We start from the raw sequence: 18,323 nt of genomic DNA, 5'->3' as shown, positions 1-18,323 counted from the left end.
GGGGACAAAGAGGCTCAGGGTGAAGTAAGGCTGCAGTAGCCTGGAGGTCAGATGGACCTAGCAGTGATTCAGACAGCGAAAAACAGCAGCTCAGAGAGTGTTGGAAAGGGTTGTTCATGTAATGAATTAAACAGAACACATGTAAAATAGAATAAAAAGCGTTATAGTCGTAGAACTAGAGAGGCACATGCGTTTCATAAGATACGATAAACTCTGAATTCCGACTGAAATGTATTCAGGTGCTTTTTCACAGTTGTTTATTTAAGATGACTTTGTTTATTACAAAGTGATGAATAGGAGAAGACAAAGGGGTGGTACTGCAAGGTGTGAGATGTTAAAAAATATTTACATCACCAGCCACAAGTTGGCAATACAAAGCAATCCTTGCAACAAAAAAAAAACAGCAAAACTCACGGTTATGCCCAGACCATACAGTATGTTGGAACAGCTGAAGAAAGTGGGAGTTATAATGCCTTTATTATTGTTACAATTTAAATATCACAGTGTCTGTGTCCATAAGGGATCAGTGTCAAAACAGATTAATAAAGTATAGATATAATAAATTCACAAATTGTCAGTGGTTTATACAAAGACTTAATTGAAACATTATTTATTTTTAATATATCCATTGTATTTTTTTCTCATCAATGCAACTTCAAGTTTCTCTTTACTTTTCCTCCTACGTGTTCTACATTTCTTGTAAGAGATGGGAATCCACAGAGGCCACACGATACAATATTATCACGATACCTATGTGACAAAACTATAATATTGTGCTTTTAAATATTTTTCGATACGCTAAGTGTTGAGATAACATAAATTGCGATTATTACCTCTTTGTTTTAACTGCAAATAATGTATTTTGTCAACATTTGTTTTCTCTGAGCTTTCACTCGGTTTCACTTCAATTTTTGGCGTCTACGTAGCGTTAAAATATTGCCATTTAAAATATTGCAATGCCGTATTGATTTTTTACCCCACCCCTAGAACTTCAGCCTGCCAGTTCTCTGATAAAGACTTTGTCAAAGGGAGGCGTGGACGTGGACTCACTTAAAGCACAGTGATCAAACAGATTAAGGACAAGTGCCCACAATGATGTTCTCCACTTGGTGCTGCATCTCATTACCTGCCCGTCCTTCATGGAACTCTTTGATATCTAGTTAAAGTCACTATATTATATAACATACCACTAATTGCTAGTTATGCAATCCTTGCACCTTGTACTTCTGCCTTTAAAGCTTGCAATAATTGGATGCTTTATTCAGTTTCAATGCCTGCTATTGTGTTTGTGCCCTAATGCATATTATCTTTCTTTCCAGTTCTCTTTCGTTTGTGTTATTTTTAAAGAATATCCGGCTCTGTATGATATAAAGAAATAGGAAATGCCCTTCTTCTTCACATACCCGTGGTTGTTATCATCAAGTCTTGGCAAAAAAAATTATTAATAATATTCCTCTTAATTTATCAGCAGAGATCTTTTCCTTTGCGTGCATAGTCTTTTTCAGCTGTGCCGTCATTAGCATTCTGAAATGGTTAGCATATACAGAGAGATGCCCAGAACAGTTTTCTATTGTTAGCTAATCAGCTTCATTAAGCAATTTGGTTATAAGAGCTTTGCTTAAGGGCATCTCAGTGCTAATTGTTGAGGTAGATGATTGATTCCTTGCCGTGATTTTCCAAACAGCTCTTGGAATATGAGCTGGAGCCACGCCATTCACACATGCATTTTTTTTAAAACTCTAGTACCACTTAAATTTATTCAGAAAGAATGAGCCATTTCTGTTTCTTAAACTTATGTGTGCTTAAAACCAGCCCAGGAAATGTTGCCCTGCTATATAAAGCGACTATACAGTCAAATAACCAGTATACTGTGGATCAGCAGTCTCTAACAAGACTGACCTGCTTTGATCTCATCAATTTCTCACTGCCAGCCCACCGACAGGCTGTCTTCTTCAGAATGACAGCAATAATAATCATCTCTGGATGGCCTTCTATCATACGGCTTTAGAAAACACACTTGCATAACGCCTAACTGACGGAATTTATACCCCGGCTGTGCCTGACCCTCACCCGGCTACCTCCAGGCTGCAGCTGGTCTGTTCCTGTTGGTGGCACAGTTTTCATGAAGCCCAGCTCTAATCCCTGTATGTAATCTGGCAGTTCCAGCAGCAGCCAATCACAACCTGTTTGTATTCTGTAATATTGGAATGAAAATGCCTGACAGCAGTGTGGGAGCATGTGACACCAGTAGCGGGCCGGAGAAAACAACTACTGTTATGATGCTGTACCTGATGTGTGCATATAGATGGTGCTGAGAATTTTTTTTTACCGAAAGTCACCACGTAGACACACTGAACCTAAAATACAGATTTCAACAAGAAGAAACAAAAAAGATGATCATGAGCACTGCCTGGAATATCTTGGCAAATCTATCGCTCTAGTAAATCTCTCAAAATCGCACACTGAATGTGCAAAAGCAAGTCAAGCCTGCAGGATTTTTTTTATTTATTTTTCCATGGTAGGTTTCTGCAAACCACAGGGATGTTGAATGTAGATGTTTTTGCATCAAGTCACGTAATACGAGTGACGCGTAGACCATCTGGAATAGTATACCGATCGACTGTAATTGAACAACAAACAAGCACAGGACTATCACCCAGAGGACCGCTGTTCAAGTCCAGTGTGTAACAAATAGTGTTTGTTACACAATGCTTTCTGGGCTTGTGATTAAACGTTACATAAGAAAGTCTGCTAAAGGCGGTTTGTCACATTGTACCGTCGCACACTACCCTTTGGCTCTACAGTCACGTGGCACAGTCACGTTGTACCTTCACACTTTATCATTATCATTCTAACAAAAACAAATGACCTGTGTCTTACTTTAATAAAGCAGTGGTGTTGCCTAGACCTAATCAGTAGTTTCACAATGACGTGTGATTGCATGTTTCTGCAAGTGCGATAGGAGGCTGATATATAAAACCCAATTAAGAAACGTATTTTTGGTCCAGCGCGGTTGCCATTCAAGTTGTCCTGTGGTTTGCAGAAACACACAATGCCAACTGTTTTTTTCTGGCGACTGGCAAAAGCCTGTTGAATTCCTGTCAAACTCTGAACCAACTACCCTGTAGAGGGATTGCTAAATTCCCCATTCCTGTAAATGTAGAATTAGTTTAAATTAGCACGGCATTGTATGATGAGTGAATGTGAGCGTCAAAGGCACTGTACATGTTTTGCTACCAACCTGAATTAGCTGTGGCCCCACACTGAGAGTAGTGTCAGGCAGCAGGAAGAGCGGAGCCTGTCACTTGAAGCATGAAATCCCTTTAACCAAGTCCTCTGTCACTCAGCAACCAGTAGGGGAGCACAGCATGCAGAGCTGTAAAGCGCACAGGTTAAGAGGCAGGGCCACCGGTGCTGCTGGATCTGATTACTGAACGAAGATCAACATTACACGGCACATCCACAGACACAGCCATCACTTACGGACCTCCTCCGTCAGCAGGCGTGCCATATCAACACCTCAGCGTTCCCCCTAGTTACACTTGGCAGCTCTAGGTGCTGCAGACTAATAAAGTTAATACACGATGCACTTTTATCGTGCTGCATCGTATTTCGTGTGGTTTATTACACTTTCTTTTAGGTACAGCACTTTGCAACACTTTCTTCTGCATTGTCCCCAGTATATAATGCTTTGTGCTCCATAAAAGCAATGACAGCGAATTTCATCTCTTACCTTGCTGGGGTATGGTGCGTTATTGTTGTATCCTATAGCACTCCCTCACCTCACATACTGCATATCTCCCAGTACAAGGTGCTGCTGTCTGAGATAGCTTGTTGTTACTCTGAATGGAATGGAAAGGTCCTGTGCTTTACCACCTAATGTCAATCATTCTGCATTCTATATTCTAGAATATTTCACGTTTTCTTTGCCTTTGTTTTATTACAACTGTGCACATTTATCAAAACATTTAACGTATTTTATTGTTTACAGGATAAGCATGAGATGAACATTTTTGGTTTTCAACGAGACCTTATAATTCACAAATTGATATAATAAAAAAAAAACATCACACATGATAAGCAACACTCATACAATAAGCATTACATAATCATTGTTATAGCACGTCTTCATGAGTAAAAAAATAATTTGTGTTTTCAAGTGTGAACCAAAAGGTCTGGCACGTTCCATCCTACTCCGAGAAGTGACGTCTGGATTTTGTATTAATTTTGTCTCCTGCACACAGCAATTATACCAATTTTTACAAGTAAGACAATGCCTCCCAATGCGTCTGCCCTGTTTCAAAAGGACACTTTGTGAGATAATAATATTAGGCAAATTAGCACGGATATGAAGGAAAGCGCCAAGCCGGTTCATGACAATGCTCTGATCGTCTCTTTTGTTGCTGCCTGTCTAAGTCTTTAAATGAGGGACTGAATGGGAATAAATCTCATTAGGATATTATTTGAGAGCCGTGCCGCTGTTCATTTTATAGACGTGATAGACTTTAAGATTCAGATCACAAAGAAATGCTAGTAAAATATGAATGAGCGTTTCTTTAAAACCCTATTACCATACTTATAAGACCCCACGTGAAGATCACATTGTTATTACTCGACCCTATCTTAGAATAACATTAACTCCGTGAGGTCCTCCATATCTTTATACATGGAGATTAGAATATCTTTAAAAATGCCATGTATTTCATATTCCATTTATCATCTCTTCCTAACCAGCTCGGGAAAAAAAATACTATAAAAAGACTTGCCGTAGTGATTCTCTGACTGCTGCTTGAAATTATGAAGCAGATTCAGGTTGAATCTCTCACAGTTGGCCTGCAGTGTGTTAGCAGCATTTCCTCCAGTGGCTGCTGATGCAGCTGCAGCCTATAAATAGGTCCACCCCAGACAGGCGGAGGGAGGAGGGCTTTGGTTAACCCCTGAGACCCCAGTCCTAATCTGACCCCAATAATAGGCAGCATCATTACAGAGTCAGGAAGGACAGTCGGGATACAGGGCCTCCTCCGTCTGGATAGATCTTGGCATTATTACATCTCAAGAGAGCGCCGTCAAACTCCCTCCATTGTCAGCTACCTGTCGCGAGCTGCGCCACCATGCCAAGGAGGGGCAGCTCACTCTCTGCCACCCTTTCCCCGTCTTTTCATATCTCCAGATGGCAGCGTGTTAGAGAGGTCTCGGTTGCCTCCGTGTGCCTCGTATGCATCGCATGGCCTGGATTCAACAAAGCAGTTGCAGCAAAGCTTTGCTTCCCCGACGGTGCTTTTCAGCAATCAAAGAGTATTCATCTCCCTCTAGTCTTGCCCTCCCTCTTGTACAGCCGTTTTGGCATAGTTTGGCTCTCTTTTTGCCTTCCTACTCTCTCCAGTTTCTATTCCGTTCCATAGTCAGTCATTTTATACCAAAAACAGGTCCCTTTCTGGGGATAGGGACAGATTTATTACACAGGGGTGTACGGGTCAGTCTTAATTAAGAAGTGAAATCATTAAGGAGGGATAGATAAAGAGAGGGTGCCACAGAGATGACCTGTCTGTGGCAGAAATATCCTCTCTGGTCCTCGTGGTTTCCAGACAACCAGAAATCTAACACCTGCATTATCCAGCAGGTTTTATTTCAGCGAGAGGATTGAAGCGATTTTAATGCTTTTTGGATTAGATGGACTGTGAAACAGGAGACGGCTTGATAATGTATCCAACTCACCTCAGTACTTCTGGGCCAGTGGCTTGCTTTTGCATCTGTTTATGGAGCTTTGTACCTCTGAAGTCGACTGCAAAGTGTCTGGGTGGATGGGGGGCGGGGCTGTAAACCATTGCTTAAAGTAGATACCCATGCTTATCTGTTAAACGTTAAATGTTTTCTGACTTTTTTCTACTTTGACATACTGAAGTGAATGCCACATGTAGTCTTCATTTGCTCTGAACCAATGATTAAACTAATGAAATCCTAAAAACGCTACAATTACATATTCCCTTTTGAAGACATAATCCTAGCTCTTGTATCTTTTTCAGTTTGTTTTTTTTCTTGCCCACGACACTTCCGGAAGAGATCACTTGGCAATTAGACCCCGATGTCTTTTTCTCCTGGATTGTGCTAATGATGTTTGAGTTTCCGGCTGTGGACTACTTTGTCTCTTTCAGCTCTGCTACCTAAGGTTATTGCTGATTGCACTAACTTCTATTCCGGCCATTGGAAAAAGTTTCACTTAGTGTGAATAAAAGGATCTTTTCTGGAAATTACCTCGTGGCGAACATGACAGTGGTACAGCAGAAAGTGGTTCTGTATCTAAGGTTTCTGCTACACTGGTAGAAAAGCTGCCCTATTGAGCTGCCATTTTATTGGATGTAGTCAAGCTTAGTTCACAAACGCCAGTCTTATGAAAGGTTGCTGTCATCTTATGCCTGACCAGCACCCACATGAGGACTTTGAACTTCTACAATGTGGCCAACACAGAAACGTAGCTCCAAAGAAGTGATGCGGTTGTAGTTCAAATGTCAGAGGAGCTTTTATAAAGGTCCTTTGGATAATTGCACATGTGCTTTAATCCCTTACTGCCTCGCTTTTTCTTTTTTTCTTTGCATTGTTAGGATTCTGACAGAAGGCTCATTTAACAAACCAACCCAATATCGTTGATGCATGCGGTTAAAGGCTAAAAAACAACAACATTTGTATTATTTCATGTTTTAGCGAGCGTTAGAACGTGTTGACAAGGTGAGCAGACTAAATATATCTGTTACCTGCTAATGAGCTGAAATGTCGTCATCTCAGAATCGATGAAATGTGTCGGTGCCATGTGTGAAGTCACGCAGTCGGTTGTTCACAGCCACCGTTGCACTTCAATGGCTGTTTGAGGTCAGCTGGAAGGCTACCGTTGATTTGCAGAAAGACTATGTGTGCCAACAACACATGTGCATGCACACAAACACACACACACACATGGGACATGCAATGTTGGCTGTCCAGTTGCAAAAAAGAAATGCAGGTTTGGATTTTTGTGCAGGGTTTCCTGAGTATCCTAGTTTGATGTGGTTCTGTTTTGCATTCGAAAACTCTTGTATGCAGATGCCAAATGTGGATGTAAGAATTTCAACAGCTGCTTATATCTTCATGATGCATGAACCTAAAACTTAATTTGACTTTAAGTGGCTGTTCTACTGAAAGACTAAGGGCTGCTGAAAAAACAACAAAAAAACAAGCAAGGAAATAATGAGCATCAATAAAAATGATTTGACTTGTTGTCTGACTTTAGTTGTTTACACTTAGTGGTAGCAAATGACTCTGTGACTGACAGGGACATAAGCAGATGGGTTTTGAAGATTGCGAATAGAAATGAATAAAATCATTTTTGTAGAATGGAAAGATATTTGATTTAGCTTGCTCATGCACTATTCTTGTGTGAAATTGAGAACGATAATAACCAGTAGATGGAAATGAACCATTCCTATTCCATTGACAGTTTTGCCGCATGCTTTATAAATGTCTGCCCCGTACTGTACTAATCTATAATGTGCATCACTTAATGCCTCTGCGACATCTCATTTTTAATCCAGTAAAAAAAATGTGCTGCCTCTCAGCTTCCCTTATAGGTGTCATACATCAAGGAAGTTAAAGGCGGTATTGCTTTTAAAGTCCGCCAAATCGTTGCCCCACGAGGTGTTGTACAGCCATGTCAGACAGAAATGACGCTTGACTCTCTATGATGATGGTTTTCTAAAAAGTCCATTACTGTAACTACAGTGAGGGCACGAGTCCCGGTGGTTGGATCGCACGAATTTAAAACATGGCTTTGCTTTTAGAGGCTGACCCTTTCCCTGTTATGCAGCTCTAAAAAAAAAACCTGAAGACACATATTTTCCGGGTGTCTTCGTCGAGTAATGATGTGAACTGTGTGAGCTATTATTAAAAAATGAACAGAACGCCACGGTACTCTCAGGTCTGCAACACGGGTGATCTACTGGGGGAATGATTGAAACTAAAAGTCTTGCAAGCAGGCGTACTGACCTTTTGATATTCTAAATCCGTAACAATGCTCAAAAGCCACCCTATTATTGGTAACAGGTGATTTATTTCCCCGCTCATGCTCTTGGTTGTTTCAGCATTGTCAACTCCCGTGTGCAGTACCACTTAGCAAAACTAAGCCTGAGGCAGTGTGCTTTCTCCAGAGGCGAGGAGGTTATATGGTGTTACCCCACATTCACATAATTGTTTGCTTATATAAACACAATTTGGCTGTGTCTCTTCATGAGGCGATGTGTACATTATACATTATAGAGGCTAATCATGCAACACTCGGGCGCTGTTTACCTCAGTGAAGGGATTGGATTGGATCAGAATGATAGCATCTTCACTGGCAAACTGAAGAAGGATCCCTGGCCCACTAACAATTTCCCCTTCTTCAAAGCAGCATTAGTGGCTCCATTAAAATCCTGTCACCCTTTTTTTTCTCCCTTTATGGCTGTCTGTGGCTTCTGAGGAGAGGAGAAATCACTATCATTCAAATGCTAAGCGACTTCAACGCTCCTGTGAATACAATAAAGGAAAGAACTACTCCGTCATCTGCCATGCACACACACACACACACACACACACACACACACGCAAAAGGGATGAGACCAATGTTTTCAATATCCAACCCCCCCAAACTACGTCTGCAGTATCTCGTCACAAGCCATTACCTCTGCAGAAAGCTTGACACATACAGTACATAACACAGTAGTGTGTCAGTCTTCATTAAGACTTACCCATGTGCACAAACACACACCAGCAGCTCCCTCAAAGATAGTGTCGCTGATGTTATCACGTCAGCAGGTGTTCAATCCCTTGCTTTTCGACGCTATGAAGGATGAGCTTATCGTGGCTGCAAATGAATCAATGAGGGTAATTGCAGGCAGGAGTGCTATCTACACTCCAGGCCATGGGACAACGGTTTATACATAGGAGGAGCTCTGGGGGGCAGAAAAGGGTACACCCTGTCCCATCCATCATGAGAGCAATCATCGTATTAATGCCCTCTCTTTTTTTGCTTCACAGGTCACAGATGGAGGGACCATCAAGCAGAAAATCTTCACCTACGACGCTATGTTTAATACCAATTACTCTCACATGGAGGACTACCGCAGGCGCGAAGACCTCGTGTACCAATCAACCGTCCGGTGAGCCCCGCAATCCATAATTTAAAACTACACACTCGCTCAGCTCTGCTCGTAACGGTTTACATGCTTTTTGCTCCGCTCATGAATTAGTCGAACTGGTGAATTGCATGAACATTTTACACTTATTGTATAATCAAACAACCTCTTGCTACTGTGATAAATGCGCCATGATGAACTCTTGCTCGGTGCTCCGCAACGTCATTCCCAGCCATCTGCTGCTGGTCAGACCAGGCCAGACTGGAGCGACCGGGCAAAGGGGTCAGTGCATTATTACATGAGGACAGGAGGCATCGGCGGGACTCTAATCAGCAACTCTGCTCAGGATAAAGAGTTCAGTGTTAAAAGATTTATCTAACATCTGGCCATGCTGGTGTTTATTCCCTGTATATAACGCAGGTAGCACAGCCCTATTCGGGCAAATTTAGAGACTCACCCATCTCTCAAGTGTCCAAATGGCTTTGCTGTGTGTGCATTGACAGGTTTTACTGAGCGAGAGCAAGAGATGGAGAAAGAGAGAGTAGTATAAAAGAGGAGTCAGCTGGCTTCGGTTGGCTTGATTACATTACGTTCTGGGGACTGTCTTCGATTTACCTCGGGCCTCCAAAAATACGGCTGGCAGCTGTCTGCCCATCTCCTCATTGCTCCCTCTGCTCCGGCTCTCCTCCCACTGCAGATACCCCTGTCTGAATGTTCACCACCACAAAGGAAGTACTGGCCATACATCGCACCTACGGTTTCATTTAAAAAACAGAATGCTTCCCTCTTTGCCTTTACCTTTTTTGTTATGCTCCTACTTTCATCGTTTTCGTTTCGTTGATTCAGCTCATGTACGATGCTACCTCTTTGTGTGTTTATCTCCCTTTTTTTCCCCCTCTTTCCCTGTTTTTTTTTTTTTTTTTTTTTTTCTCATGTGTGGTGTGGCTACCCAGCTGAGGATGATTTATTTGGACAATCCTACTATCCCTTTGGGAGAGTAGGCATCAACACAATGGAATGGCGTACACATTTACATGCACACGGACATGGGAACACGAATGCACACACAAACAGAATACATAACCCCCCCAACGTCCAGACACCCACCAACACACAAATACACAGACACATACATACGGAGAGAGGAAGTGAGAGAAAGTCTAGTACCAAAGGGGAAATGGGGAATTCAAAAGAATCTGCATCAGAATCGGTTGAATGCTTCCTGCACTGACCTTTATGCAGATCTGTATCAGGACGCTTAACCTGGTTTAGTCAAACAGAGAGAAATGTGGACTGCTGCCACAGTCACACCATTCTTCAATCCAAGAAAAAAAATCCCTGCAACTGGTCACGGTCTTACTTTCATGGAGTAACACAGAAGCTCAACAGAAATGCAAAAAAGCTGAATTTTTACACGGTATAATCTTTCATTTCCACCTGAGAATTGTAAGGCTTCTGTACAAAGCCTCAGCAGTCTGACAAATCCACTTGTACGACCCAAAATGAACGCCTCAATAGTCTGTATCTTTCATAAACTACAGAGTGTTTCGTCGAAGACCACATTTTTAGCTTTTACCTTTTGTTGAATACTTCTCCCTCACAGCAATATGCGATTACTGTGCTTTAATAGAGTAAGAGTCATTTATTTTTCTCCTCAGATGCCAGCTTTTAATTATTAGACCATTTCAGGAGTGATATTGAAATCTAAGTCTTCGACAGCGCTTCACAATCTTTCAAAGACTGCAAGCAGCTGTTACTTTCTCTGTATTTAAGTGCCCATGCTTAGAATAAACCTTGTAAGACTAATGGCACATCTAGCAAGTAGACGATGGCACTTGTAGTTTGGAGGATCTCCAGTATACAAGCTCAAATCTCAAGAGCAGGAGTATGCCACAAAAGATAAATGTAGCACACCGAGGGCATATGTAGGTTTGGATACACCAATGGTAGAAACACATTTTTTTCTTTTACATTTTTAAACACATGGTTGTGTGTTGGTGTGCAATCTCTTTCCTTTGCTCTCTTACATGCACGCAACCTACCATGTTGTACGGAAAGTTGTTAATAGCACCATTAGAACTAATGACAGACCTGCTCCTCTTGCCCATGGCCTGCTGTCACTGCTGTCACTACAGGTACCGAGATCTTTCCGGGAGAATTTTTTATCCGACTGCCAATTGAGAATATGTGTCATGAAAGTTTGCAAGTGTCATTTAAATCTTCTTAACAGCCACACAGGTGTTTTCAGTTGTTCTGGCTGCTCAGGGGTTGAAGGATGCCCGAAGCTTTGACAGTAATTTATTGGTTCACGAATCTTCTTCTAGCAATAAGAATGATAAAGGTGTAATTTGTTCCGCATTAACAGCTTCAACAAAGCTAACAGGAGACTCAGGAAGATGCCACTCAATTAGTCTGTACATGCCCACACAGTTCAGAGAAGAGGTCTAATCAGCCAGATTTACTGAAAACACCTGTGTTGGTGCACACAGGCTTTAGAGTGTTAATTCGCTTGGCATTGGAATTGGCAGCCCATTGGCAGCCCATTGGCAGCCCATTGACTACTGCCTGTGGTGGAAGAAAAGAAAAAGGTGCAGATTAAAAGTAAGAAAAAAGGATGCTGGTTTGGTTGTCTGGACAGCCAGTGGGACATCTCACCACTGACTACCTCAGCAAATGGTCGCCACATACGATATTGGCCGCGTGCAAAATCGCACATAATGATAGAAACCAACACACAGACTCCCTATAAGTAAGATTATTTGTCTCACTGGATGTAAACTGTGGGTATAAGTCAGAAGAGTCTCTAAAGGGGCATACTACGCCGCCAAAGACGATTGTGATACAACCAAGCCGGAGTGTTTTTCCCCCTCTAACAGAACGATAACGTCTGGAGCCAGACTCAAGATCTGACTATGCAAGACTAACGCACAACTGACAGAAAGCTAGCCAACTGTAATCAAACAGAAAACATGCAAATCTCCTGGAGCAGCTCTATCCGATATTCGTTGAGAGTGATTAAACCTATTTGGAGTTTAAAGGTTCAATATACGGGATTCAGAGCATTAATAAAACAACTATGAAAAGACTCAAGGATTCAAATATGCAACAGGGTTGTACATCGAAAGACATGCAAGAAAAATACAAGAAAAATATGTCAAACAAACCACAAGTGCATTTTTTGAACTTCCATCAGGAGGAATGCAAACAGCAGCGACAAAACAATTATCTAGGCAATATGTCCGAGCTCTTAACATTAAAATGTTAAGAGAACTTTTACTATGTATTATCTCACAGCATCATTGATGTAAACAGAGTCCGACTCCTCTCGTCCCAGAGGAGTCCTGTGTTCTGTCCTGCAGTTGGCCCGTCAAGTGCAGCTTGTTACGGGATGCCTCGATGGTGCCAGGTCGCTGTGAAGATGTGGGCACAACAGTAACCGTCTTCCCACTGCCGGGTTAGCCTGAATTCTTTCTGCGACCCGACATCAGCCAGGAGCAAACTGAGTGGTGGAATAGCCTTAGGTCTTAGCTGGGCTTGCTTAGATTTCATCTCCTCCTGGGGCAGTCAAGTCTGCTTTCAGTAGCGTTTGACTCCGGCAGATCTGGCTGGTTGGTAGGCCATGAGTTCAAGGTCCACTCATCAGGAATTCATCCAATCCCCATGCTTCCTTCTCCGATATTGATGAGTGTCATATGCCATAAATGCTCCAGTAATAAAGTGCAAATTAAGACAAACATGTAGCAAAATTCATGGGAACTACCTCCCCCATGTCATGTTCTTGCGCCTATGTTGCAATAGAAAGGCTAAAGTGGAGTAATGTCTACCTGAGCAGAGAATGAACTCTCTCTCCATCTGTGTGTGTGTTACAAATGGAGCTTCTCCTTCCTTAGCTGACAGAGCCGGGTCGGCCAGGTGTAGAGGCCAATTAATAAAACCAGAAGATGGTGAATTGTATTCTTGTTGACCCTTTAGATATTCAGTTTGTTAACTTCTTTGTACTGAAGCTTCAGTAAATGGGTTTAATATTATATTTCATTTTGGAAATCCAATATGGAGCCTTGCTTTGGCTGTTAGTGCAAGTTTGTGCATGTTTATGCCCACTGGATAGCTCACGGCTGCTGCTATGCCCTGCTCGTAGAGCTGGTACAGCTGAAAACTCCGCCTTGACCACCGCGTCGCCAAGGAAGCGTTGAACCCAGCCTTAGTGCTGTCATCACCGTTAGCTGGAGATCAGCTAAGAGGCAATAGAAATGCTCCCAATCTCGTATCTAGCATATTTAAATGATCAACACAAGTGGTTTGAGATTGTTAAAAGCATGACTGTTATGTTAGTTAACACTAAAAGTCACAAGCCCAGAATGTCCATATGCAAATGTACAACTTTGAAGTAATCATCAAACAGGAAGAGTAAATTGGAATGTATTGTCTCCTTCAAATTGCCTTACAAAATCAATAATAATCATAACAAATTATTCAGTCTTAATATGCTGGCAATTTCAGGAGGTAACACAGGTTGGTAAGGTGCTTCACTATTTGCTATTTTCTTTTCCTGTGGGAAGTCGTGTTAAGAATGCCTGTTTAAATGTTCTATGTATGGCTGTTGCAAATTAAAAATGATATATTTCCACTCAATCTAACACCATAGGTGAAGGTTTTACCAATGGGGCGTCATACGTGAAAAAGAGAGAATCACAATTTAATTTCAAATTCCATTTTAAGACATTTAAGGATCACATCACAAATGTTATTTTTGAGGTTTAAAACAAAAAAAATCCAAATATGTAGTGTAATAAATATTCTTCATGATATTTAAAGTACTTCCTCTTGAATTGGTAATGATTAATAAGCCAGACATAATGCACAGTGAAAGGGACTTCAGAGCTTCTGTATTCAACTAAAAGAGAGTTATTTTAGTGCCACTCAGGCGTTTGCCCACCAAGTCTGTATCTTTTTTAAGGAACGGTCCCACGTAAAAAAAAAGATGTCCTCAAGTTGTGTCATAAAAAGAAAATTCGGAATAGGTTTGATTTTCTGTGTTCTTTTTGCGTCAATCAAAACCCTTAGAGCCACCATACACCCAAAAAATTGTCATCCAAAAATGGTACGCCTTTTATGAGAAGCAAAGAAAAATACAGAGATGTACAGAATTCATATATATATAAACTGTGGCAGATAAATTGTAGAACAGCATAAAATAATAGATGGTAAATACTGATCGCAAAACAAATCATGTAACAAAGATTATGGTAGGGATTTTGCTCAAAGGATCATCTCTTTCGACATTATCATTTGCCCCCACATAATAAATTCAGTTTCCCCTTATGAATTTTTGCAGCAGATAGAATAATAAAACAGACTCAGAGTGCAAGGTGTCATGTGCGTAACTATTTTATTTTTTGGATGACAGATTATAGAAAACAATACGAAAAATATACAGATTTACTATGCAAAAGCCTTTACTCTTGTACTGGTAATATAATCCTGTTTTCTACCTTTTCCATCACTGAGCACTCTCTCTTTTCAGCATTTGTGTGCATTTGAATTCATGAATGCAATACGCGTAGCAAACAACAGAACTAGAGCTTTGTGGATAAGAACAGAAAGATGAGCTACATCAGCACTTACTATAATGTAACCAGCCACCGCAAAGCCAATCGCACCTCCCTTGGCACTCAGAGAATCACAGCATTATCCTCGTCATTTGGTTTCATGCTCATTCCAAAACATGGGTGTCTACAAAGCCCACTTTGCATCCCGCCCTCCAGGCAATTTGCCTCTGCTTTCCATCGAGTGCGTAGTGACCCTTCGACCGTAATGCTTCAGGCCAGAAAGAGTATCTTACAATGTGCTAGTTAATTTGATGCAGGGGATTGACTGGATGAGCTCTCTGTCAGGACTGCTCTTTTTCACTCTCCATCTAGGCAGTTGCGTTTGCCTGCATTTGTAGGCAGGAGGAGTTCTGCAGGAAGGCCTACATAACAGGAAAGGGCTTTCAGATGCAACTCCTGGGGGACAATCGATCTCTCTTTGCGGTGTGCTGTTTTTGATGCTCCTCCATGGGGGCCCATTGCTATTGATCTCCTCCGTGTATGTGCTGTTTTCTGGTGAGGAGAGTTTGTAGTGTGTTTAATGGGGTTTTGTGGAAATTGTTTGTTTATTCTATTACCTATTCACTTGCTTGCGTATTAAAAAGTCGTCAAGAATATTACTGAAATGGTCTATCAATGTATTTTCCAGCAAATAGTTAAATAATAAAGGGCCTAAAATAACATATATGCTGTGTTACATGTTGAGTTTAAACGGTCACATGACCAGATATGTTTACTTTTTGGCTGCACCATGACAAGATGATGGCTGCATCAAGGCTCGCAAACAAAAGGTTATTATATCTAAACATAAAGATAGGACGAATATTTAAATATCATCTTTGAGTATCAAGTATTGATTTGTGCATGTGTTTAACTGCTTGTTAAGGCATATAGCTAATCAGCCAATCACGTGGCAGCAACTCACTACATTAAGGCATGTAGACATGGTAAAGACAACCTGTTGAAGTTCAAATCAAGCATCAGAATAGGGAATAAAGGCAATGTGCGTGACTTTGAACGTGACATGGTTGTTGGTGCCAGACGGGCTGTATTTCAGAAACCACGGATCTGCTGGAATATTCACCCAAAATCATATCTAGGGTTTAAGGGTTTTAAAAAAATCTAGTGAGTGACAGTTTTCGGGGCAGATGTCAGAGCAGTAAGAGACCACACCGGTTGCCACTCCTGTCCGCTAACAACAGGAAACTGAGGCTACAATTGACAGGGGCTCTCCAAAATTGGACACTAGAAGATCAGAAAAACGTTGCCTGGTCTGATGAGGCTGGATTCCTGCTGCCACATTCGGATGGTAGGGTCAAAATTTGTCACAAACAAGATTCAAGGATCTATCAGCTCAAACCAGTCTGACAATTTTGCTCTGACCTCTGCCGTCAACAAGGCATTTTCGACCAGAGAACAGCTGCTTACTGGATATATTCTCTTATTCGGACCAGTCTCTGAAACCCTAGAAATGGTTGTGTGTGAAAACCCCAGTAGATCAGCAGTTTGAACGACTGAAATGCTCAAACCATGGAACCAACAACCAAGCCACGTTCCATGTCACCTCAATCACCTTTCTTCACCATTCTGGTACTTTGTTTAAACTTCAGCAAATAGCCTTTTACGTGTCTACATACATAAATGCATTGAGGTGTTGCCATGTGATTGGCTAATTAAATATTTGCTATCAAATTAATTTGCCCGTTCCAGTAACAGAGTTTTAAATGTGTTAATGACCTAGGTAGTGGTATATAAGAATTTTGATGACCGCATACTAGTAGAAATATGTCATTCTAGTTCATAAATATCTACACATTATCCCTGTGGTCACGTTTTTGACCAAACATATAACACTTTTTCACCTATTTATCCATGAAATTAAAAAAAAGAAGCTTATTTATTTTTCTTTTCAAGTGACACATGACTTGGATATTTTCATGTCAGGGAAAAATTTGGAATCAAATAACCATTGTTGAATTATACTGGTATTAGGTTTGTTTCCAACCCTTTGGAAAAAGGCTAGCACTTTTTGTTATTTTATGTTTTCAGCATCTACCTTGGTTTGTGCCATTGCAATTCAACAAAGTTAAAGACAAAAGGATGGAAAGAATAATTGAAACATGAGAAAATTATCAAAAAGGAGGCATAAAGGGGAAAAAAATTACATAATGGCCAATGGGCACCCAGAAAGCAGGGTAAGTGGAAGATGGCGAGGAAATTGTCTAGTAAAATGTGAACTGTGAAAATGAAACAGGATGACTGGATTCATGTGGTGTGCTGTTTTTCTAAGTCTGTGGATAAATCCAGTGCTAGTATATTTAAGTTACTGTAGGACTCAAAACACTCATTAACAGTTTGCTTTAGTGCTCTCAAAACTGCTATTTACTACGTGAAATCACATGCTTATAACGGCACAATCAGTTCTAGTCAGGTTTATATGGATAATAAAACCAAAAACCATAAAGAAAAATAAATCTTTAATATGTTGTATATCATGTTTTTCGCAATTATTCCTCTCAAAGATTGATTTAATTCCAATTGACATTACCTTTGGCTCACCCATTAATAGTAAATTGGAGACGGCTGTAAAAAAAAAAAAAAAAAAAAAAAAAAAGAACTGCTTGAGTACCACTCAGAGTAACAGGCTCCATTTTTGTGAACAGATTCTCAATGGACTAGCTCTTCTGGAATACATTTCATCAAAGATTAGAGCAGGTGTTAAAAAATTAACTCCACCTGTCTTAATATTTAACAGAAGTGTCAGTGTTAGGAGTAGAACCTTTCCTCTTTTTCTTCCCTGAATTCCGATGGATAAGTCTCGCTGTCAAACTGGTGGAGAATCCAGAAGCAGGCAGCTACTCAGAAATGCTGTGGTTGAGGGTTTCTTTGTGGACTCCTCACCCTTCTTCCGGCAAAACTTCAATGCCTTGAATTATCTTATCTCCGGCTTCCTTTCCCAACACTTGTCTTGGTTTGAATCCATGAATGCAGCAGTCAGGATTGTGGACAGACAGAACTATTGCTTTGTTTGTAAAAAACAAAGCAATGGGCTACATCAGCGTTTGCTATAATATAGCCAGCCAAGACGAAGCCAATTACATCCCCCCCGACCCCCCAACCGCCACCACGGAGAGATCCACTGTGCTATTCTCATCATTTTGCACTGCGGAGAAAAGAAAAGACTCGCTTGTTTTATGCTTATCCCTCGAGGGAGCGCTGGTGGAGAAAGCTTACTCTATATCTCGGGGTGCTCAATCTTTTTTCATATATACTAACCTTTATTCAAACATTTGTTTATGAATGGTTCTTTCAGCAAAACTTGACTTCCTTGCACTGACGGCTAGCGCAAACATGGTTTTTTATTGATATTCCTAACTATCTCTCGTGAATCAGGTCAGCAAATAGTGTTAGTCAGGTTTCATTAAGGTTTTGTCAAATATGGTAAGATTTCAAATGATTGCAGAGAACCAAGAAAACAGATAACGGACATATTTGTCTCATCAGCAGTGTTGGGAGTAATGCGCCACTTTAACTCCACTACTTTTGGCGGTTACTAGAAATGCAATTCCTTTTTCAAATGAAATAACGCAATAAC

The 18,323-nt window shown here is 40.9% G+C and overlaps 1 protein-coding gene across 1 annotated transcript in view; it reads left to right on the top strand.

The window, feature by feature from the left end:
• The window catches only part of igsf21a (immunoglobin superfamily, member 21a), a 174,883-nt gene that overhangs the window by 88,846 nt on the left and 67,714 nt on the right, over positions 1 to 18,323 (top strand). Inside the window, exon 3 of the mRNA XM_054617229.1 lies at positions 9,043 to 9,164. Within this exon, the coding sequence (XP_054473204.1) occupies positions 9,043 to 9,164 (122 nt within the window). The remainder of the gene's footprint in view (positions 1 to 9,042; positions 9,165 to 18,323) is intronic.

This window comes from Anoplopoma fimbria, chromosome 17 (genome assembly GCF_027596085.1).
Source record: "Anoplopoma fimbria isolate UVic2021 breed Golden Eagle Sablefish chromosome 17, Afim_UVic_2022, whole genome shotgun sequence".
NCBI lineage: Eukaryota > Metazoa > Chordata > Actinopteri > Perciformes > Anoplopomatidae > Anoplopoma > Anoplopoma fimbria.
The sequence above is the reverse complement of the archived record's forward strand: the minus strand, read 5'-3'. Positions and strand labels throughout refer to the sequence as shown.